Source organism: Salmo salar, chromosome ssa28 (assembly GCF_905237065.1).
Source record: "Salmo salar chromosome ssa28, Ssal_v3.1, whole genome shotgun sequence".
Taxonomy (NCBI): Eukaryota; Metazoa; Chordata; class Actinopteri; order Salmoniformes; family Salmonidae; genus Salmo; species Salmo salar.
Genome location: NC_059469.1, coordinates 36,554,277 through 36,579,158, shown reverse-complemented (window position 1 = coordinate 36,579,158; position 24,882 = coordinate 36,554,277). Strand labels below are relative to the sequence as shown.

The 24,882-nt window shown below is 44.3% G+C and overlaps 1 protein-coding gene across 1 annotated transcript in view; it reads left to right on the top strand.

Annotated features, from left to right (window-relative positions):
- LOC106589926 (choline O-acetyltransferase) overlaps positions 1-24,416 on the top strand; it is a 30,594-nt gene extending 6,178 nt beyond the window's left edge. Inside the window, exons 4-15 of the mRNA XM_014180375.2 lie at positions 3,192-3,310; positions 10,724-10,777; positions 11,162-11,339; positions 12,703-12,880; positions 13,118-13,287; positions 13,476-13,576; positions 14,032-14,160; positions 14,376-14,498; positions 14,725-14,866; positions 22,663-22,725; positions 22,872-23,009; positions 23,304-24,416. Of these exons, the coding sequence (XP_014035850.1) occupies positions 3,192-3,310; positions 10,724-10,777; positions 11,162-11,339; positions 12,703-12,880; positions 13,118-13,287; positions 13,476-13,576; positions 14,032-14,160; positions 14,376-14,498; positions 14,725-14,866; positions 22,663-22,725; positions 22,872-23,009; positions 23,304-23,603 (1,695 nt within the window). The 3' untranslated portion in view covers positions 23,604-24,416. The remainder of the gene's footprint in view (positions 1-3,191; positions 3,311-10,723; positions 10,778-11,161; positions 11,340-12,702; positions 12,881-13,117; positions 13,288-13,475; positions 13,577-14,031; positions 14,161-14,375; positions 14,499-14,724; positions 14,867-22,662; positions 22,726-22,871; positions 23,010-23,303) is intronic.
- The last annotated feature ends 466 nt before the right edge of the window (positions 24,417-24,882 follow it).

Here is a 24,882-nt window from a genome sequence, read left to right as displayed (position 1 = left end):
GGCAAAAGCAGAGCTGATGAGTGGCAACGGGGTACTTGTTCTTAACACGGAAGTCTATGCACGGCCTTAGTGACCCATCCTTCTTCACAAAGAAAAACCCAGCACCCACCGGGGAGGAAGATGGCTTGATAAGTCCTGCAGCCAGAGAATCCTGGATGTACCTCTCCGTAGCCTCTTGCTCTGGACGAGAGAGGTTAATCAACCGGCTACTGGGGAGAGGAGCTCCAGGCTGGAGGTCAATGGCGCAGTTGGTACGGCCGATGAGGCGGCAGCGACAGGGCGTGGTGCTTGCTGAACACAGGAGCTGGATCATGACTCGGGAGGAACTGATGACAGGTCCGGAGGTTCTGGAATGAACTGGGGCACAGACAAGGCAGGGGGAAGGGCAGAATATAAACAATTAGAGTGACAAAATGAACTCCAAGTGGTTACCTTTCCGGCGGTCCAGTAAATCTGTGGGTTGTGTAGCTTTAACCATGGATGGCCAAGAACCAGGGGAGAGTAAGGACAGTCGATTATGTGGAAACTGATCTTTTCCTGGTGATTTCCAGAGAGACGCAGGATGACAGGGACGGTTCTCACAGACACAGGCGAGGAGCTGTCCATTGAGAGCATTGGCATCGAGGGGTGAATCGAGTGGGACAGTGTCCAGGCCCAACTGGGTAACGAAACCTCGGTCCAGGAAGCTCTCGAATCGATAAGAGTAGACAGGAAAAGCCTGGCTCCACCACACAAGGTTGCCTTCAAGCAGGGGTCTGGGGGAAGATGGGCAGGCGATTTGTCTTAACAGTATATCCCCCACTACTGCCGAGCCCCCTCTTTTGCTGGACGCAGGGAACAAGTGGAGACCAAGTGACCAACCTGGCCACAGTATAGGCAGCTCCTAGTGCCGATTCGTCGTTGCTTCTCCTCTGGAGAGAGACGGGCCGGCCCGAGCTGCATGGATTAAGGATCTGGACGAGCCTGAGGATGGGATGCAGTCAGAGAAGGAGGACAAGGCACTGAAGCAGATGTTAAGGACATGCAACCCAACCTACCCTCTCCCTCTGACACTCACGTGTCGTTGTCGTTGTGGTTGTGGATAGCGAGAGAGATGAGTTCATCAAGTCCATCAGGCTCATCTGTGGACACCAACTCGCCCATGAGGGTCTCAGTGAGCGCGTTCCGGAATGCTCCCTGAAGGGCCTCTTCATTCCAGCGGCGAGGGTGCGGAATTCACATGCCATCTCAGCAACACCATGGGTGCCTTGACGGAGGGACAGGAGTCATTTAACGGTATCCTTACCGCAGACCGAGTGGTCGAAGACTTTCTTCATCTCCTCCGTGAATCTGGAGTAGGAGAAGCAGATAGGGGACTGTCTCTCCCACACCACCGTGTCCCAGGAAAGCTCTGCTCCACAGAGGCAGCGAATCTTGGCCCGTTCGCTAGCATAAGAGTAGGGCTGTTGCTAAAATACTAGTGAACATTGTACCAAAAAGGCTCTGCAAGCTCCGAGGTTGCCATCGTAACGCTCGGGAGTCAGAACAAACGGCTCTCGGAGCGGAGGAGAAGGACTTGGAACTGGTTGTGAGCCCTGGGCGAAGGGTCGGCCCTGTAGGTCAGACAGGCTCTGTGAAAACTCCTTCATGTGCTCCGGAAGGGCCTTCAGGGCTTGGTCATGTTGCTCGAACAGGGCGCCTTGGCCGACGAGGGTTTGGTGGAGACTAGCAGAGTCTGCTGGGTTAATCTCTTTGGTCAGATCGTACTTTTATGCAGAGTGGAACCGTAGACTGACTGAACAGAGATTACAATCTAGTAGTATGGAAATGGCAGGACTGAGTATTTGTAAAGGTCTTGATTATGGAACTGGTTGCAGCTGGTAGGGAGAGAGTACTGGGGGAGTGACGGCAGGTCAAGGAGACACATGATGAGCAGCAGAAGGCGCTGCAGGAGCAGATGTGACATCAACATAACTTAAGGGTGATACATTGTAGACCACTAGTAGAAGTGAACATTAAAGTTGTGATACAGTACATCAGGATAATGGAACAATGTGTCGATAACAGAAAGCTAAACAATCTCCTTTTATAGCCCATTGGAGACCTGTCCATACAGACTGTCCTTTTATAGCCCATTGGAGACCTGTCTATACAGACTGTCCTTTTATAGCCCATTGGAGACCTGTCCATACAGACTGTCCTTTTATAACCCATTGGAGACCTGTCCATACAGACTGTCCTTTTATAACCCATTGGAGACCTGTCCATACAGACTGTCCTTTTATAGCCCATTGGAGACCTGTCCATACAGACTGTCCTTTTATAACCCATTGGAGACCTGTCCATACAGACTGTCCTTTTATAGCCCATTGGAGACCTGTCCATACAGACTGTCCTTTTATAACCCATTGGAGACCTGTCCATACAGACTGTCCTTTTATAACCCATTGGAGACCTGTCCATACAGACTGTCCTTTTATAGCCCATTGGAGACCTGTCCATACAGACTGTCCTTTTATAACCCATTGGAGACCTGTCCATACAGACTGTCCTTTTATAACCCATTGGAGACCTGTCCATACAGACTGTCCTTTTATAACCCATTGGAGACCTGTCCATACAGACTGTCCTTTTATAGCCCATTGGAGACCTGTCCATACAGACTGTAGAGTCTCCACACTGTGATCAAAAACACAATCAACACCATAAACGGCCCAATAGACTTGGACCATCAATAACAGCTGGCATTGGAAGGAGGAAAGAACTGAAGCTAACAAAAAGGTGGGGAAATAACTAAAACTGTGGCCATAGATCAATCAGACATGCCACTTGGTGTCTGCAAGGCCCATCCATCACCAGCCACTCAATGATCAGTCAGTCCTGAATTAAAGCAGTGAACTGATATCTATCAAACTCCACATTGCTCCACATTGTGATAATCAGTGTCAACACGGTATACTCTCTCTCTCTCTCTCTCTCTCTCTCTTTTCTCTCTCTCTGTCTCTCTCTCTCTCTTTTCTCTCTCTCTCTCTCTCTCTCTCTCTGTCTCTCTCTCTCTCTCTCCATCTCTCTCTCTCTCTCTCTCTCTCTCTCCGTCTCTCTCTCTCTCTCTCTCTCTCTCTCTCTCTCTCTCTCTCTCTTCTCTCTCTCTCTGTCTCTGTCTCTCTCTCTGTCTCTCTCCCTCTCTCTCTCTCTCTCTCTTCCTCTCTCAGGTGTATGGCTACTGGCTTGACGATATGTATTTGAATCAGAGATTGGCCCTACCAGTCAACTCCAATCCTGCCATGGTCTTCCCAAAACAAGACTTTAGAGATCACAAAGACTCACTCAGGTATGTACAGTACACTTGGTGGTCCAAAGTAGACTTCATAAAATACATTTAATAAAATACACTTCATAAAATACACTTCATAAAATACACTTCATAAAATACATTTCATAAAATACACTTCATAAAATACACATCATAAAATACACATCATAAAATACACATCATAAAATACATTTCATTAAAATACATTCAATAAAATACACATCATAAAATACATTTCATACAATACATTTAAGAAAATACACTTCATAAAATACACTTCATAAACTTTATAAAATACATTTCACAAAATAATCTTCATAAAGAACATTTAGTAAAATACACTTCATATAATACACTTCATAAAGTACACTTGGTGTCCAAAATACACTTCATAAAATACATTTAATAAAATACACTTCATAAAATACATTGCATAAAATACACTTCATAAAATACATTGCATAAAATACACTTCATAAAATACACTTCATGAATTACACATCATAAAATAAATGTCATAATCATAACAAAGTCCTTCCTGAATGTGAAATACCCAGTAATGAGGGTGCTTCCTTCAGTGAGGAGGATGATACAGTCATTTTCTAGATCAGATTAGAGCTGGTTGAATGACCACGCATTGAATTTCATTTGACAAGAAGGAGTAATGTACATAGTAATCTCTGCACCCAAAAGCAAAACAGCTATTCAATGACCAGAGACTATGTACATGAACTAGGTGACTCTGTACCGGTACCCCCTGTATGTAGTCTCCACATTGACTCGGTACCGGTACCCCCTGTATATAGCCTCCACATTGACTCTGTACCGTTACACCCTGTATATAGCCTCCACATTGACTCTGTACCGGTACCCCCTGTATATAGCCTCCACATTGACTCTGTACCAGTAGACCCTGTATATAGCCTCCACATTGACTCTGTACCGGTACCCCCTGTATATAGCCTCCACATTGACTCTGTACAGGTACCCCCTGTATATAGCCTCCACATTGACTCTGTACCTGTACCCCCTGAATGTAGTCTCCACATTGACTCGGTACCGTAACCCCCTGTATATAGCCTCCACATTGACTCTGTACCGGTACCCCCTGTATAGAGCCTCCACATTGACTCTGTACCGGTACCCCCTGTATATAGCCTCCACATTGACTCTGTACCGGTACCCCCTGTATATAGCCTCCACATTGACTCTGTACCGGTACCCCCTGTATATAGCCTCCACATTGACTCTGTACCGGTACCCCCTGTATATAGCCTCCACATTGACTCTGTACCGGTACCCCCTGTATATAGCCTCCACATTGACTCTGTACCGGTACCCCCTGTATATAGCCTCCACATTGACTCTGTACCGGTACCCCCTGAATATAGTCTCCACATTGACTCTGTTCCGGTACCCCCTGTATATAGCCTCCACATTGACTCTGTACCGTAACACCCTGTATATAGCCTCCACATTGACTCTGTACCGGTACCCCCTGAATATAGTCTCCACATTGACTCTGTACCGTAACACCCTGTATATAGTCTCCACATTGACTCTGTACCGGTACCCACTGTATATAGCCTCCACATTGACTCTGTACCGTAACATCCTGTATATTGCCTCCACATTGACTCTGTACCGTATCACCCTGTATATAACCTCCACATTGACTCTGTACCGTAACACCCTGTATATAGCCTCCACATTGACTCTGTACCAGTACCCACTGTATATAGCCTCTACATTGACTCTGTACCGTAACACCCTGTATATAGCCTCCACATTGACTCTGTACCGGTACCCCTGTATATAGCCTCCACATTGACTCTGTACCGGTACCCCCTGTATATAGCCTCCACGTTGACTCTGTACCGGTACCCCCTGTATATAGCCTCCACTATGACTCTGTACCGGTACCCCCTGTATATAACCTCCACATTGACTCTGTACCGTAACACCCTGTATATAGCCTCCACATTGACTCTGTACCGTAACACCCTGTATATAGCCTCCACATTGACTCTGTACCGTAACACCCTGTATATAGCCTCCACGTTGACTCTGTACCGTAACACCCTGTATATAGCCTCACTTGTTATTTTACTGCTGCTGTTTAATTATTTGTTACTTTTATTTTCTATTTTCTATTTTTTACTCATCTATTTTTTAACTCAAAACTTATTTTAATAGTTTTTCTTAACTTCTTAAAGCATTGTTGGTTAAGGGCTTGTAAGTAAGCATTTCACTGTAAGGTCTACACTTGTTGTATTCGGCGCATGTGACAAATACCATTTGATTTGATTTGATAATTTGAACTAGGTACTCACGAGAGCAGGTTGTCGCCTCCACAGACCAGTCACTTAATTCCTTCATTTGTATTTTCTCATCCTGAATCCCTCCACAACTAGAAACTGTCAAACTATATAATGGTAAATATAAGGTAAATACAACATACAGAGTACAATATTGTATTATACTGCCACATACAATGGTGCTGGTGCAATGAAATACATAGCTGCTATGCTTTCTACCCTGTACTGTAAAACCACACTTGGTGAGAGATTTACAACAGTGTTTTCAGCAGGCATAAACCAAACCAGATCTCCGTCAGATTTACAGGCTGCAGTACATGGAGAGAGAGGATAGCCATCCTGACTCATCTCTTCTCTATATCGCTGCCTCTCTTATTAAATGAGATGTGGTCTGCCAGACTGCCAGACAATGCAACACACACACACGCACGCACGCTCGCATGCGCACTCACACACACACACACACACACACACACACACACACACACACACACACACACACACACACACACACACACACACACACACACACACACACACACACACACACACACACACACACACACACACACACACACACACACACACACACGTCCATCAGGATCCAGACTGTACACTGTAACTCACCGTGAGGTTTTGTCAGCTCATGGGTGAGGTAAGTGAATTCTTTCAGGACCTTCAGAACAGCCTCCTAATAGACCGACAGATTCTAATTAGATTGGTAGTGACAGATCCAAGCAGTCCGCTGAGACTGGTAGACTGACTAGTTGTCTGTCCTCCTCCTCTCTATCCTCAGCCTCCATATACAGGGGTGGTGTACATGTAGTGTGTGTGTGTTTGGGGGGGTATTAGTGTGTATGTTTGTGTGTTTTGGGGGGGGTATTAGTGTGTGTGTGTGTGTGTGTGTGTGTGTGTGTGTGGGTGTGTGTGTGTGTGTGTGTGTGTGTGTGTCTGTGTGTGTGTGTGTGTGTGTGTGTGTGTGTGTGTGTGTGGTGTGTGGAGCCCACTCTGTATATTGATCGGGGGTTTGAACACAAAAACACTGAAATAGAAAACACCAGGGCTGACGTGACGAGTTGTTTTCCTCCCTTCTAGAGACACACACACCACCCACTATCCACACACACACACACACACACACACACACACACACACACACACACACACACACACACACACACACACACACACACACACACACACACACACACACACACACACACACACACACACACACACACAAAGACAGACATGTACATGCACACACACACAGCGCTGCTCTGTAATCTATCAGAAATGTGATTATAGCTCTCCATTGAGAGATGGGGGAGGGGGTTGTGGTGTGTTTGGTGTATCATGAGTAGATACAGATGGACCAATATTATTTTTACTGTAACAGCCTGTAACTGCTTGTAACAGCCTGTAACTGCCCGTAACTGCCTGTAACTGCTTGTAACAGCCTGTAACTGCCCGTAACTGCCTGTAACAGCTTGTAACAGCTTGTAACTGCCCGTAACTGCCTGTAGCAGCTTGTAACAGCCTATAACTGCCTGTAACTGCCTGTAACAGCCTATAACAGCCTGTAGCAGCTTGTAACAGCCTATAACTGCCTGTAACTGCCTGTAACTGCCTGTAACAGCCTGTAGCAGCCTGTAACTGCCTGTAACTGCCTGTAACTGCCTGCAACTGCCTGTAACTGCCTGTAACAGCCTGTAACTGCCTGTAACTGCCTGTAACAGCCTATAACTGCCTGTAGCAGCCTGTAACTGCCTGTAACTGCCTGTAACTGCCTGTAGCAGCCTGTAGCAGCCTGTAACTGCCTGTAACAGCCTGTAACTGCCTGTAACTGCCTGTAACAGCCTGTAACTGCCTGTAACTGCCTGTAACAGCCTGTAACTGCCTGTAACTGCCTGTAACAGCCTGGAACTGCCTGTAACAGCCTGTAACTGCCTGCAACTGCCTGCAACTGCCTGCAACAGCCTGTAACTGCCTGTAACAGCCTGTAACAGCCTGTAACAGCCTGTAACAGCCTGTAACTGCCTGTAACTGCCTGTAACAGCCTGTAACAGCCTGTAACAGCCTGTAACAGCCTGTAACTGCCTGTAACTGCCTGTAACTGCCTGTAACAGCCTGTAACAGCCTGTAACTGCCTGTAACTGCCTGTAACTGCCTGTAACTGCCTGTAACAGCCTGTAACAGCCTGTAACTGCCTGTAACAGCCTGTAACAGCCTGTAACTGCCTGTAACTGCCTGTAACTGCCTGCAACAGCCTGCAACTGCCTGTAACAGCCTGTAACAGCCTGTAACTGCCTGTAACTGCCTGTAACTGCCTGTAGCAGCCTGTAGCAGCCTGTAACTGCCTGTAACTGCCTGTAACAGCCTGTAACTGCCTGTAACTGCCTGTTACTGCCTGTAACAGCCTGTAACTTCCTGTAACTGCCTGTAACTGCCTGTAGCAGCCTGTAGCAGCCTGTAGCAGCCTGTAACTGCCTGTAACTGCCTGTAACAGCCTGTAACTGCCTGTAACTGCCTGTAACTGCCTGTAGCAGCCTGTAGCAGCCTGTAACTGCCTGTAACTGCCTGTAACTGCCTGTAACAGCCTGTAACTGCCTGTAACTGCCTGTTACTGCCTGTAACAGCCTGTAACTTCCTGTAACTGCCTGTAACTGCCTGTAGCAGCCTGTAGCAGCCTGTAGCAGCCTGTAACTGCCTGTAACTGCCTGTAACTGCCTGTAGCAGCCTGTAGCAGCCTGTAACTGCCTGTAACTGCCTGTAACTGCCTGTAGCAGCCTGTAGCAGCCTATATCTGCCTGTAACAGCCTGTAACTGCCTGTAACTGCCTGTAACAGCCTGGAACTGCCTGTAACAGCCTGTAACTGCCTGCAACTGCCTGCAACTGCCTGTAACAGCCTGTAACTGCCTGTAACAGCCTGTAACAGCCTGTAACAGCCTGTAACAGCCTGTAACAGCCTGTAACTGCCTGTAACAGCCTGTAACTGCCTGTAACTGCCTGTAACTGCCTGTAACTGCCTGTAACTGCCTGTAACTGCCTGTAACAGCCTGTAACAGCCTGTAACTGCCTGTAACTGCCTGTAACTGCCTGTAACAGCCTGTAACAGCCTGTAACTGCCTGTAACAGCCTGTAACAGCCTGTAACTGCCTGTAACTGCCTGTAACTGCCTGCAACAGCCTGTTACTGCCTGTAACAGCCTGTAACAGCCTGTAACTGCCTGTAACTGCCTGTAACTGCCTGTAGCAGCCTGTAGCAGCCTGTAACTGCCTGTAACTGCCTGTAACAGCCTGTAACTGCCTGTAACTGCCTGTTACTGCCTGTAACAGCCTGTAACTTCCTGTAACTGCCTGTAACTGCCTGTAGCAGCCTGTAGCAGCCTGTAGCAGCCTGTAACTGCCTGTAACTGCCTGTAACAGCCTGTAACTGCCTGTAACTGCCTGTGACTGCCTGTAGCAGCCTGTAGCAGCCTGTAACTGCCTGTAACTGCCTGTAACTGCCTGTAGCAGCCTGTAACTGCCTGTAACTGCCTGTTACCGCCTGTAACAGCCTGTAACTTCCTGTAACTGCCTGTAACTGCCCGTAACTGCCCGTAGCAGCCTGTAGCAGCCTGTAACTGCCTGTAACTGCCTGTAACTGCCTGTAGCAGCCTGTAACTGCCTGTAACTGCCTGTAGCAGCCTGTAGCAGCCTATATCTGCCTGTAACAGCCTGTAACTGCCTGTAACTGCCTGTAGCAGCCTGTAACTGCCTGTAACTGCCTGTAACTGCCTGTAGCAGCCTGTAGCAGCCTGTAACTGCCTGTAGCGGCCTGTAGTGGCCTGTAACAGCCTGTAACAGCCTGTAACTGCCTGAAACTGCCTGTAACTGCCTGTAACTGCCTGTAACAGCCTGTAACAGCCTGTAACTGCCTGTAACTGCCTGTAACAGCCTGTAACTGCCTGTAGCAGCCTGTAACAGCCTGTAACTGCCTGTAACTGCCTGTAACAGCCTGTAACTGCCTGTTACTGCCTGTAACAGCCTGTAACTGCCTGTTACTGCCTGTAACAGCCTGTAACTTCCTGTAACTGCCTGTAACTGCATGTAGCAGCCTGTAGCAGCCTGTAGCAGCCTGTAACTGCCTGTAACTGCCTGTAACAGCCTGTAACTGCCTGTAACTGCCTGTAACTGCCTGTAGCAGCCTGTAGCAGCCTGTAACTGCCTGTAACTGCCTGTAACTGCCTGTAACAGCCTGTAACTGCCTGTAACTGCCTGTTACTGCCTGTAACAGCCTGTAACTTCCTGTAACTGCCTGTAACTGCCTGTAGCAGCCTGTAGCAGCCTGTAGCAGCCTGTAACTGCCTGTAACTGCCTGTAACTGCCTGTAGCAGCCTGTAGCAGCCTGTAACTGCCTGTAACTGCCTGTAACTGCCTGTAGCAGCCTGTAGCAGCCTATATCTGCCTGTAACAGCCTGTAACTGCCTGTAACTGCCTGTAGCAGCCTGTAACTGCCTGTAACTGCCTGTAACTGCCTGTAGCAGCCTGTAGCAGCCTGTAACTGCCTGTAGCGGCCTGTAGTGGCCTGTAACAGCCTGTAACAGCCTGTAACTGCCTGAAACTGCCTGTAACTGCCTGTAACTGCCTGTAACAGCCTGTAACAGCCTGTAACTGCCTGTAACTGCCTGTAACTGCCTGTAACAGCCTGTAACTGCCTGTAGCAGCCTGTAACAGCCTGTAACTGCCTGTAACTGCCTGTAACAGCCTGGTACAGCCTGTAGCAGCCTGTGACAGCCTGTAACAGCCTGTAACTGCCTGTAACTGCCTGTAACAGCCTGTAACTGCCTGTAACTGCCTGTAACAGCCTGTAACTGCCTGTAGCAGCCTGTAACTGCCTGTAACTGCCTGTAAATAAAATATCCATATGCAGAACAATTATGTAGTTACAATTCAGTAACACACATAAGGCAACGTGTATGAAGAAGACTATCCTTGTATAATACTCTCTGTTGAATAATGGATACCAGCAATGAAATGACTGGACTGTTGCATATACAGTATGTCTAGGTCCCTTCTAAATGATGTTCTCTCTGTGTTGAATCAGTCTCTCTGTTCTCCATCTTCTCAGATTCGCTGCTCACCTCATCACAGGAGTTCTGGAGTATAAGGAACGAATTGACACGTGAGTTCTGTGTGTCCAGCTTATAACGTTCCTCTCCTCTCCTCTCCTCTCCTCTCCTCTCCTCTCCTCTCCTCTCCTCTCCTCTCCTCTCCTCTCCTCTCCTCTCCTCTCCTCTCCTCTCCTCTCCTCTCCTCTCCTCTCCTCTCTCCTCTCCTCTCCTCTCCTCTCCTCTCCTCTCCTCTCCTCTCCTCTCCTCTCCTCTCCTCTCCTCTTCCATCAGAGTATTGAAGAAGAATAATATAAAGATTGTAAAATATTAAAGTCAAAATAAACAGAATATATAATATATAAGACTGGATAAAGTGCCCCTGTAGAACAGCTGAGGTTGTCCCAAGGTGATGTGAGTCTGTGTCTGTGTGTCTCTGGGGCCCTGCTTCCTGACAGGCGGGAGTTGCCAGTGGACTTTTCTCGGGGCCAGCTGGCAGGGACCCCTCTGTGTATGAAGCAATACTACCGTCTCTTCAACACATACCGTCTGCCCGGCCTCAAGAGGGACACCCTCATCATCCACGAGACTGGGTCCACGGAGCAGGAGCACATCATCGTTGCATGCAAGAACCAGGTCAGAGAGAGACTAAGGTTCCTTATCAAACTGCACCCTATTCCTAGCCCTATAGGCCCTGGTCAAAAGTAGTGCACTATTTAGAAATAGGATTGGATTTTTTTTATTTTTATGTATTGCTCCCAAAGGGAAATTTGTCGTAGACATTGAAAAAAGGTGATGGTATTTCCGCGTGGAATATCACAGATTAAAACATACATCTGATTAAAATGTATTTCTAAGGAAGCAACAATGACAAAAAAAGACGATAAGATACTTGTGCTTTATCATAAGAGCTCAAAATAGATTACTGGCATTACAAAATCTATAAAGCCTTTTCTCCAAGGAGCAATTCAATGTATCACTCAGTCAGACACGTTGGGTCAATAGGCTGTTAAAAAACTAAAACCTACCAATGCAAACACATCAGTCATTAGACCCCAATAGGCTGCTGACTAATGAAGGCAAAGTAAGAGACGCAGAGGTTAACGATGTACCACCGCCCGCTTGAACCTGTGTGTCCCAAATGCCACCCTATTCCCTATGTAGTGCACTACTTTTAACAAGAGCCCTGGTCAAATGTAGTGCACTACATAGGGAATAGGATGTCCTTTGGCGCACAACTTGAAAAACACGAATCCTACGCCACGATCAATTGTCCTTGTGACTCAAGGAGGCTCTCAGACAAATTCAATCAGCAGTAATTTAGTTAGTGGTCTGTTTCTCCACATGGATGGCTCCTTAATATGTGTCCCTGATTGATAGTTCCTGGAACCATCTCTAGGTACGAAGGAGTCTCCCCTCCTCCCGTCTACCCTTTTAGCCTTTGTGAGATATTTCGTAACCCGTTCGTGTGACGGGAAGTGAGATTCATTGTAAAAGATAACTCCAGACTGGGACACAGTGTTAACCGTCAACTGGTTGTTTGTTTATGATTCAGTACATTGTCTGTTGTTTATGTCAACGTTTCAACCGTTTTCTGTCTATTGACCTTTGAACTTTACCACATATGACACGGCCTTGGGGAGGATCATCAGGAAGTGGAAGTTATCTACAACACTGACTCCTGGGAATCCTAAACCTCAACAGAGACTAAACACACCAACAAATAAAGTTATACTTCAACACCAATATCTCTTGTCAATGTGGACACACAATGTTTTGGAATGTCACTAGCTGTTGTATTTGAGATGACCACATGCCTTGTCAATGTGGACAATGTTTGTATCTGTACAGTACAGTAGTGATAACTGAGATCACTGTAAGTGTAATTGCATCCATAGAGATACAATGTATTATATTTATTTCTGTGATTTATTTTTATTTTTTAAATGGCACCCTATTCCCTAATTTTTATTAAATGTTTTACTTGTCCTCTTCTCAGTTCTTTGTGTTGGATCTAGTGGTAAAGGAGAAAAAACTGAAAGAAATGGACATCTTAACCCAGCTGGAGAAGATAGTGAAGATGGCGGAGAACTCAGAGGAGAGACAGCCTCCGTTTGGTCTGCTGACATCTGACGGAAGAACAGAATGGGCCCAGGCTAGAGACGTACTCATTAAAGGTCTCACTTCAACCGTCTTATTGTCTACATTAATATCATAACTATAATAATAAGACTAATATCAAATAATAATTGAATCATAGTAATAATTTGAAATAAACCATGGGAAGACTATGAAAATAGACCATGGCAAGACTATGAAAACAAATATATTTGCATAAACTGACCTAGTCTGTCTGTCTGCCTGTCTGCCTGTCTGTCTGCATGCCTGTCCGCCTCCCTCCCTCCCTCCCCTAGATTCAGTTAACAGAGAGTCGTTGGCTGTGATCCAGAAGTGTCTGTGTGTGGTGTGTCTAGACGGCCCCAGTGGAATGGAGGTTGGGGACACCAGTCGAGCACTGCTGATGCTCCATGGAGGAGGCCATGAGAAGATGGGGGCGAACCGCTGGTATGACAAGCCAATGCAGGTAGGACGATGCCAACCCTGGACCCTTATACATCAAGTGTCTCGGTGTAAGAGCGCTGATCTAGGATCAGTTTAGCATTTTAGATAATAAACAATAAGATGATTTGGACAAAGCGGAGGGGTGCTGATCCTAGATCAGCACAATACAGGTCCTGAGCCCATGGAATGGAATAGAAATGTTTGTTTCAGTTTGTTGTAGGGGAGGATGGAGTCTGCGGAACGGTGTGCGAGCATTCACCCTTCGAGGGAATAGTTCTGGTGGCGTGTACTGAATACTTGATGAAATTCATGTAAGTAAACTAGCCAAACTAATTTACATGTATGTGTCCATATGGGCAGTGTTAAATCTGATTAGGTGGAGTTGACGACTGGTGTCCCCCAAGGTTCTATTCTAGGTCCTGGTGTCCCCCAAGGTTCTATTCAAGGTCCTGTGCTTTTAACTCTGAAAGTTCATATTTACTCACCAAACACGCAAAGTACTTTATTACAATATAGTTAACGGCCAGTTTATTGCATTAAATCTTAAATCAGATATTTAACATTTTACGCATGAGACACATGAAGTAGTTAATGATTTGCAGTGTAGTTCACATTCACAGCTAATATATTATTAGAGGTCAGTAATAAAACAGCTAATATATTATTAGAGGTCAGTAATAAAGCAATATGATGTTGATGAATAATAAATGATATTGATAATAAAACACTAATCTAAGGAAGTCAAGTGATCGTGCTCTCTCCACAGGACAGGAAGTCCCTCCAAGATGGGGAGGGCCACCAGCGTGTCGGAGCTTCCTACTCCTCGCAGACTGCTCTGGAAGACCACGCCCCACATCCAGGGCCTCCTGAAGGCCTCTGCTGAGAGACTGCAGAGGCAAGACACACACACATGTGCATGCATGATTGCACACACACACACACGCTTGGAAACACACACAAACTGTTTTTAAATTATTATTTTTTACCGTTTTAATTAAAGACAATCACAGTAAGTTAGTTAAATTGTTACCCAGAAATGATTTGACACGGAGATAAAAAAAACAGAGGCATTAGGAACTTTGACATATATTCATATTTCCTTCTCCTCAGGTTGGTTAGAGATCTTGACATGGATGTACACAAGTTTGAGGTCTATGGAAAAGAATTCATCAAGAAACAGAAGATGAGTCCAGATGCGTACATACAGGTCGCTCTACAACTGGCATTTTACAGGTGTAGTACACCTTTAAGAACGTTATCTAAAAGGACATATGGTTGGTTGTTTAATATTGTTTCAGAACACTTTTCATTTTATTACATTCTTTACTACTTATTGACAGTCATTTTAATATAACAAAAAACCTAAGAAAGAAACTATTTTCCGTTGTTCACACATAAAGTGATTTATGCCTCCGTTGATATACAGTAACGATATTTATTTTGCTTTGTGATTTCTCAGATGCAATGGACGGCTGGTGTCCACTTATGAGAGTGCTTCTATCCGTCGTTTCCACGAGGGCCGGGTGGACAACATCCGCTCTGCGACCCCCGAGGCTCTGGCCTTCGTGAAGGCCATGACGGACGAGAAGACATCTCTCTCTGTGAGTCATTGTTCTTACTTAGCTCCCCATTATGGGCTTCTCCCATAATGCTGTTCATCATGTCCTCTTCTCCCATAATGCTGTTCATCATGTCCTCTTCTCCCATAATGCTGTTCATCATGTCTTCTCCCATAATGCTGTTCATCATGTCCTCTTCTCCCATAATGCTGTTCATCATGTCCTCTTCTCCCATAATGCTGTTCATCATGTCCTCTTCTCCCATAATGCTGTTCATCACGTCTTCTCCCATAATGCTGTTCATCATGTCCTCTTCTCCCATAATGCTGTTCATCGTGTCCTCTTCTCCCATAATGCTGTTCATCATGTCCTCTTCTCCCATAATGCTGTTCATCATGTCCTCTTCTCCCATAATGCTGTTCATCGCGTCTTCTCCCATAATGCTGTTCATCATGTCCTCTTCTCCCATAATGCTGTTCATCACGTCCACTTCTCCCATAATGCTGTTCATCACGTCCTCTTCTCCCATAATGCTGTTCATCATGTCCTCTTCTCCCATAATGCTGTTCATCACGTCCTCTTCTCCCATAATGCTGTTCATCACGTCCTCTTCTCCCATAATGCTGTTCATCGCGTCCTCTTCTCCCATAATGCTGTTCATCATGTCTTCTCCCATAATGCTGTTCATCACGTCCTCTTCTCCCATAATGCTGTTCATCATGTCCTCTTTTCCCATAATGCTGTTCATCATGTCCTCTTCTCCCATAATGCTGTTCATCATGTCTTCTCCCATAATGCTGTTCATCATGTCCTCTTCTCCCATAATGCTGTTCATCATGTCTTCTCCCATAATGCTGTTCATCATGTCCTCTTCTCCCATAATGCTGTTCATCATGTCCTCTTCTCCCATAATGCTGTTCATCACGTCCTCTTCTCCCATAATGCTGTTCATCATGTCCTCTTCTCCCATAATGCTGTTCATCATGTCTTCTCCCATAATGCTGTTCATCACGTCCTCTTCTTCCATAATGCTGTTCATCACGTCCTCTTCTCCCATAATGCTGTTCATCATGTCTTCTCCCATAATGCTGTTCATCATGTCTTCTCCCATAATGCTGTTCATCATGTCCTCTTCTCCCATAATGCTGTTCATCATGTCTTCTCCCATAATGCTGTTCATGTCCTCTTCTCCCATAATGCTGTTCATCACGTCCTCTTCTCCCATAATGCTGTTCATCATGTCCTCTTCTCCCATAATGCTGTTCATCATGTCTCTTCTCCCATAATGCTGTTCATCATGTCCTCTTCTCCCATAATGCTGTTCATCATGTCCTCTTCTCCCATAATGCTGTTCATCATGTCCTCTTCTCCCATAATGCTGTTCATCACGTCCTCTTCTCCCATAATGCTGTTCATCACGTCCTCTTCTCCCATAATGCTGTTCATCATGTCCTCTTCTCCCATAATGCTGTTCATCATGTCCTCTTCTCCCATAATGCTGTTCATCATGTCCTCTTCTCCCATAATGCTGTTCATCATGTCCTCTTCTCCCATAATGCTGTTCATCATGTCCTCTTCTCCCATAATGCTGTTCATATGGTCTTCTCCCATAATGCTGTTCATCATGTCCTCTTCTCCCATAATGCTGTTCATCATGTCCTCTTCTCCCATAATGCTGTTCATCATGTCTCTTCTCCCATAATGCTGTTCATCATGTCCTCTTCTCCCATAATGCTGTTCATCATGTCCTCTTCTCCCATAATGCTGTTCATCACGTCCTCTTCTCCCATAATGCTGTTCATCATGTCCTCTTCTCCCATAATGCTGTTCATCATGTCCTCTTCTCCCATAATGCTGTTCATCATGTCCTCTTCTCCCATAATGCTGTTCATCGTGTCTTCTCCCATAATGCTGTTCATCATGTCCTCTTCTCCCATAATGCTGTTCATCATGTCTTCTCCCATAATGCTGTTCATCATGTCCTCTTCTCCCATAATGCTGTTCATCATGTCCTCTTCTCCCATAATGCTGTTCATCATGTCTTCTCCCATAATGCTGTTCATCATGTCCTCTTCTCCCATAATGCTGTTCATCATGTCCTCTTCTCCCATAATGCTGTTCATCATGTCCTCTTCTCCCATAATGCTGTTCATCATGTCCTCTTCTCCCATAATGCTGTTCATCGTGTCTTCTCCCATAATGCTGTTCATCATGTCTTCTCCAATAATGCTGTTCATCATGTCTTCTCCCATAATGCTGTTCATCATGTCTTCTCCCATAATGCTGTTCATCATGTCTTCTCCCATAATGCTGTTCATCATGTCTTCTCCCATAATGCTGTTCATCATGTCCTCTTCTCCCATAATGCTGTTCATCATGTCCTCTTCTCCCATAATGCTGTTCATCACGTCCTCTTCTCCCATAATGCTGTTCATCATGTCCTCTTCTCCCATAATGCTGTTCATCACGTCCTCTTCTCCCATAATGCTGTTCATCATGTCTTCTCCCATAATGCTGTTCATCATGTCCTCTTCTCCCATAATGCTGTTCATCATGTCCTCTTCTCCCATAATGCTGTTCATCATGTCCTCTTCTCCCATAATGCTGTTCATCATGTCTTCTCCCATAATGCTGTTCATCATGTCTTCTCCCATAATGCTGTTCATCATGTCCTCTTCTCCCATAATGCTGTTCATCATGTCTTCTCCCATAATGCTGTTCATCATGTCCTCTTCTCCCATAATGCTGTTCATCATGTCCTCTTCTCCCATAATGCTGTTCATCATGTCCTCTTCTCCCATAATGCTGTTCATCATGTCTTCTCCCATAATGCTGTTCATCATGTCCTCTTCTCCCATAATGCTGTTCATCATGTCCTCTTCTCCCATAATGCTGTTCATCATGTCCTCTTCTCCCATAATGCTGTTCATCGTGTCTTCTCCCATAATGCTGTTCATCATGTCTTCTCCAATAATGCTGTTCATCATGTCCTCTTCTCCCATAATGCTGTTCATCATGTCTTCTCCCATAATGCTGTTCATCATGTCCTCTTCTCCCATAATGCTGTTCATTGCGTCTTCTCCCATAATGCTGTTCATCATGTCTTCTCCAATAATGCTGTTCATCACGTCCTCTTCTCCCATAATGCTGTTCATCACGTCCTCTTCTCCCATAATGCTATTCATCACGTCCTCTTCTCCCATAATGCTGTTCATCGTGTCTTCTCCCATAATGCTGTTCATCATGTCTTCTCCCATAATGCTGTTCATCATGTCCTCTTCTCCCATAATGCTGTTCATCATGTCTTCTCCCATAATGCTGTTCATGTCCTCTTCTCCCATAATGCTGTTCATCATGTCTTCTCCCATAATGCTGTTCATCATGTCTTCTCCCATAATGCTGTTCATCATGTCTTCTCCCATAATGCTGTTCATCATGTCTTCTCCAATAATGCTGTTCATCACGTCCTCTCCTCCCATAATGCTGTTCATCATGTCCTCTTCTCCCATAATGCTATTCATCACGTCCTCTTCTCCCATAATGCTGTTCATCGTGTCTTCTCCCATAATGCTGTTCATCGTGTCTTCTCCCATAATGCTGTTCATCATGTCCTCTTCTCCCATAATGCTGTTCATCATGTCCTCTTCTCCCATAATGCTGTTCATCATGTCTTCTCCCATAATGCTGTTCATCATGTCTTCTCCCATAATGCTGTTCATCGCATCCTCTTCTCCCATAATGCTGTTCATCATGTCTTCTCCCATAATGCTGTTCATCATGTCTTCTCCCATAATGCTGTTCATCATGTCTTCTCCCATAATGCTGTTCATCGCATCCTCTTCTCCCATAATGCTGTTCATCATGTCTTCTCCCATAATGCTGTTCATCATGTCTTCTCCCATAATGCTGTTCATCATGTCCATTTAGGTTTTTTTTATATTGCTTTTGTGCAATTTTCACAAGTATGTGGTACATTTTCACAACTTTTAGTAGAAAACTCAAAACAGATCATTGAAAAGGCGGTTGTTTCAAAACTCTAAGCACATTTCCAATGAACTATATACAACACACAAAATCCTAGTCCCTTTTTCACCAAACTTAATCAGTGTTTCATCTAGAAAGACATATTTCACATTACAATACACGTTCATATAAAGTAAGTGCTTTTCACAATGCTCACATTACTTTTTGATACGATTCTCTTCTCTGTTGTTAATAAAAATACATTTTACTATCACTTAATCCGACTGCTCTTGATTGATGATCACTTAACCGTTTGGTAAAACCTAGAAGATGTAAAATGTAAAGTGATTTGTCTACTACAGATTTTGAGGAATACATGAAAATGTATGTCTGTAAAGTAGAAACATACAAAGTACTCAAATGTACTACTATAAAGATAACTATTAGGATTTTATTTCACATTAAATAAAAAAATGTAAAAATCTGATATTGACGAGATCAGAGATATACTGTATGTAACAAATCAAATCCAAGTTGGTCGCCAACACGGATTAGGAGATGTTACAGCAGCTGCAGCAAAATGCTTATGTTTCTAGATCCAACAGCGCAGTAATATCTATCAATACAATAGCAATACACACATAATCCAGAAAGTCAAAAACAATAATAAATATATCCCCTATACAGTAAACATGTATCCTAAAGGAAGATACTGTGGTATTTTTCTAATACCGTAATATATGCCATTTACGTAGCAGAGACACTTTTATCCGAAGTGTCAACAGTCCACACATTTTTGGTATGTGAATCCAGTGGGAATTGAACCCACAACTCTGGTGTTGCTAGTGCCATGCTCTTATGAACTGAGCCACGAACAGGACCACTACAATACACGATTACAATACAATACTGTAAAATACAATACACGATTACAATACAATACTGTAAAATTCAATACAATACTGTAAAATACAATACACGATTACAATACAATACTGTTAAATACAATACATAAGTACAATACAATACTGTAAAATACAATACACGATTACAATACAATACTGTAAAATACAATACATAAGTACAATACAATACACGATTACAATGCTGAAAAATACAATACACGATTACAATACAGATTGGAAGGTGTATGATTGTCATCCCCATGAGCGTACTACCTTCCTTCAGGCTTGGATTCGCCATGCCAAGAGGTTTTTCCCCCAGGTGCAGGAAACAATGAGGATATTTACATGCGATTTCTATGACAACCTATGGCTAAATGCTCAAGACAGGCTTGATGCAAACAAATTAGTACCTGCTTAAACATTTGATTACGTTGTGAAAAGTGTCTTCAATGATCACACATGGGACAGAAATGACGTTCAGTCCATTTTAATGGGTAGTTCAAGTGTATAGACTGATGTGAAAACAGTGTATTGTACTGTAATTTACAGTACTGTAACATACTACATTTAAAAGGTCAATTTTTGAAACATGTTTCTTACATTTCCATTGGATTTAACTGGTTGATAAATGAGCTACATAGAGAAGATATGTATCTGTCATCAGCGTCGTAAGGATTGGACCAAGGTGCAGCGGGTAAAGTGCTCATACTTAATTTATTCGATGAAAACACTTAAACAAAATAAACAAACGATGAAACAGTCCCATAAGTTGCACAGACTATACAGGAAATAACCACCCACCCAAACACAAGTGAAACAAACCTCAACTAAATATGGCCTCCAATTAGAGACAACGAGAACCAGCTGCCTCTAATTGGAGGTCCTACCAAAAACCCAACATAGAAATAGAAAACTAGATTTAAACATAGAAATAGAAAACATAGAACCTAAACCAAAAACACCAAAACACACAAAACAAACACCCCCTGCCACGCCCTGACCAAACTACAATGACAAATAACCCCTTTTACTGGTCAGGACGGGACAGTATCATTGGGTATTAAAACCAACGTACTCATTGTATTTCACAGTAAACTTAGATTTTGGATCAATGGTTGTTTGTAGACATTTTTCACCACACAAAATGAATGCACAATGAAAGGGTTTGAATGTAAGACTGGCTGCGTTCAGAAAATTCACCACACCCCTTCAAGTTAGTGAATTTGACTATTTCAGCCACACCCGTTCCTGACAGGCGTATAAAAATCAAGCACACAGCCATGCAATCTCCATAGACAAACATTGACAGTTGAATGGCCCGTACTGAACAGCTCAGTGACTTTCAACGCAGCACCGTCATAGGATGCCACCTTTCCAACAAGTCAGTTCGTCAAATTTTTTTCCATGCTAGAGCTGCCCTGGTCAACTGTAAGTGCTGTTATTGTGAAGTGAAAACGTCTAGGAGCAACAACGGGCCCAGCCTTGAAGTGGTAGGCCACACAAGCTCACCAACGCCGAGTGCTGAAGCGCACAGCGCTTAAATCGTCTATCCTCGGTTGCATCACTCACTACTGAGTTCCAAACTGCCTCTGGAAGCAACGTCAGCAGAACTGTTCGTCGGGAGCTTCATGAAATGGGTTTCAATGGCCGAGCAGCCGCACACAAGCATAAAATCACCATCCGCAATGCCAAGCCTCGGCTGGGATGGTGTAAAGCTCTCCCTCATTGGACTCTGGAGCAGTGGAAACTTGTTCTCTGGAGTGATGAATCACACCTCACCATCTGGCAGTCCGACAGACTGATACCTGCCCGAATTCAAAGTGCCAACTGTAAAGTTTGGTGGAGGAGGAATAATGGTCTGGGGCTGTTTTTCATGGTTTGGGCTAGGCCCTTTAGTTCCAGTGAAGGGAAATCTTAACGCTTCAGCATACAATGACATTCTAGATGATTCTGTGCTGCCAACTGTTTGGCCCTTTCCTGTTTCACCATGACAATGCCCCCGTGCACAAAGCGAGGCTCATACAGAAATGGTTTGTCGATATCAGTGTGGAAGAACTTGACAGGCCTGCACAAAGCCCTGATCTCAACTCCCCCGAACACTGTTGGGATAAATTGGAACACCGACTGCGAGCCAGGCCTAATCGCCCAACATCAGTGCCCAACCTCAGTAATGCTCTTGTGGCTGAATGGAAGCCCCGCAGCAATGTTCCAACATCTAGTGGAAAGTCTTTCCCAGAAGAGTGGAGGCTCTTATAACAGCAAAGGGGGGACCAACTCCATGTTAATGTCCATGGTTTTAGAATGAGATGTTCGATTTAGCAGTTGTCCACATACTTTTGGTCATGCAGTGCACTTGTGAAAACAGTACCAAAGCAATAAAATAAAAAACTGTAAGAGTTGAGTATCCTTCATTCCAGCCATAAACACGCAAGCACACACACACACACAAACATACACACGAGCAGAGCCGGCTCTAGCTTTTTGGGGGACCTAAGTGAGATTTGGTTGGGCCCCATCCACCCCACCACCACCAAGAGGGCACTTTTTTTTGGTGTCCACCAGCTTGACGGTGGAGAGAAAAATGTACATTTTAAAGTACATTTCCTACAAATCTACACATTTTGCCTTGTGTATTCTATTATTCGAACTCTCAACAGTTGATCACACACACACACACACACACACACACACACACACACACACACACACACACACACACACACACACACACACACACACACACACACACACACACACACACACACACACACACACACACACACACACAACAACAAAGCAGCTGATCTCTCTACAGATTTACAGCACATGCAATCTATCATATGACTCATAACAGGTAATATATGTTACATTGTCTCTCTTTAGACAATGTTCAATGTGGGAGAATTATATTTAGCTTTTGAGACTAAATGCAATTATTTATTATGCTTTTGTTTGTATTAAATTTTACAGGACTCAGAAAAGATGAAACGATTGTGGGATGCGATTAATGCCCAGACAAATTCCACAATTGCAGTAAGTACGAGTGTTTGACTAAAACTGTTCACTGTATAAGTTTATTTGATAAATGTTCTATTCATGAGAATTCTCTAACTTAAGTAGATTTAAATATTATTAAAGTTCTAAGGGTTCTTGATGTTTTAAAAAAATATATTTGGCAGGCTATTACAGGGATGGGAATAGACAATCACCTTCTAGGACTCAGAGAGATCTCACAGGAGATCCATATGGAGGTGCCAGAGATCTTTACAGATCAAACCTATGTGGCCAGTAACCAGTTCATTCTCTCCACCAGTCAGGTATACCATCTAGTCGTCTCTTTGCTATGTGTCTATTGCTATTGTAGCCATTATAATAATAATAATAATATGTATCATTTAGCAGACGTTTTTTTATCCAAAGTCATGCTGCATACATCTAATCTCAGTAATTGACAAGCAGATTCAACCAATTGTGTTATAACTGTTTATTACATAAATACAATATTTATGAAGTAATCATTAACGGTTTATAAACTACTTTTAAATCCCTTGTTAAAGTACACCTGTGTATATCTTAAGTAGGTGATGTATTAACTGGTATACCTTCCTCAGGTCCCCACCACAGTGGAAATGTTCTGTTGTTATGGTCCGGTGGTCCCTAACGGTTATGGGTGCTGCTACAACCCGCAGGCAGATCACCTCCTCTTCAGCGTGACCAGCTTCCACGGCAGCACCGAGACAAGCTCGGCCGTTTTTATCAAGGCTTTGGACCAGGGCCTCGTAGAGATGAGGGATCTGTGCAGGAAGAGAAATAAGCCTCAGAGCAACACTGCTGCTGCCTCGAAGGCGGTTGAGAAAAGCCAAGGAGCTGGCAGCAAGCCTCTGAGCACACCTCAGAAAACAGGGAAATAAGTCATACTGAGGTATCATTACGGTGTCCATATTAGGACAGCCTCAGTAGTTCCACTCAACTTCCCACAGATTACGGTGTCCATATTAGGACAGCCTCAGTAGTTCCACTCAACTTCTGACACGTGTCCAGGTATGTCGTGAAAGTAGTGTTAGCTAGTTGTCCTGTGTGTATATTTCGGTGTTTGTGCGATGAAGTTGATGTTTTTTACGACTTTATCTCTCGAGTCAATATGAACATCCTTAACTATGTAACAATGTACATACAACTAATAAGGAAGGAAAACATATAGATGTAGAAAATATAATGTAGACGCTCTCATTCACCATTGATACTCTGTGGGAGTCTAGATAGAGCATAGCTCACTGGTCTGGTAATAGGAAACTAAAGCCATGCCTGCTATTTCAGCGCTGTAGTGACGGACAGTTCCTCTTCACCCAGAGAATGAATGAACTTGACCCTAAATGATCTCGGCGTATGTAGTCTCAACGTACTGTTTATTCAGCTTTGTCGATACAACTCCTAAATATATATATATCGGAATATATCGTTATCAATATATTCACATTTATCGTGCAAACATTGATCACATTGTAACTAATGGGATTCAAGTCCGGACGACACCCTAACCCCTAGGGAAAGAGCAAACGTAGGAACTAGGTTTAAAGGTCATCACTATAATGATGCTGTTAAAGAGGGATATCTATCTAGTAAAGGCTAAAGCAGGTCTCTCCAACCCTGTTCCTGGAGAGATACTGTCCTGTAGGTTTTAACTCCAACCCTGTTCCTGGAGAGATACCGTCCTGTAGGTTTTAACTCCAACCCTGTTCCTGGAGAGATACCTTCCTGTAGGTTTTAACTCCAACCCTGTTCCTGGAGAGATACCCTCCTGTAGGTTTTAACTCCAACCCTGTTCCTGGAGAGATACCATCCTGTAGGTTTTAACTCCAACCCTGTTCCTGGAGAGATACCCTCCTGTAGGTTTTAACTCCAACCCTGTTCCTGGAGAGATACCCTCCTGTAGGTTTTAACTCCAACCCTGTTCCTGGAGAGATACCGTCCTGTAGGTTTTAACTCCAACCCTGTTCCTGGAGAGATACCGTCCTGTAGGTTTTAACTCCAACCCTGTTCCTGGAGAGATACCTTCCTGTAGGTTTTAACTCCAACCCTGTTCCTGGAGAGATACTGTCCTGTAGGTTTTAACTCCAACCCTGTTCCTGGAGAGATACCTTCCTGTAGGTTTTAACTCCAACCCTGTTCCTGGAGAGATACCGTCCTGTA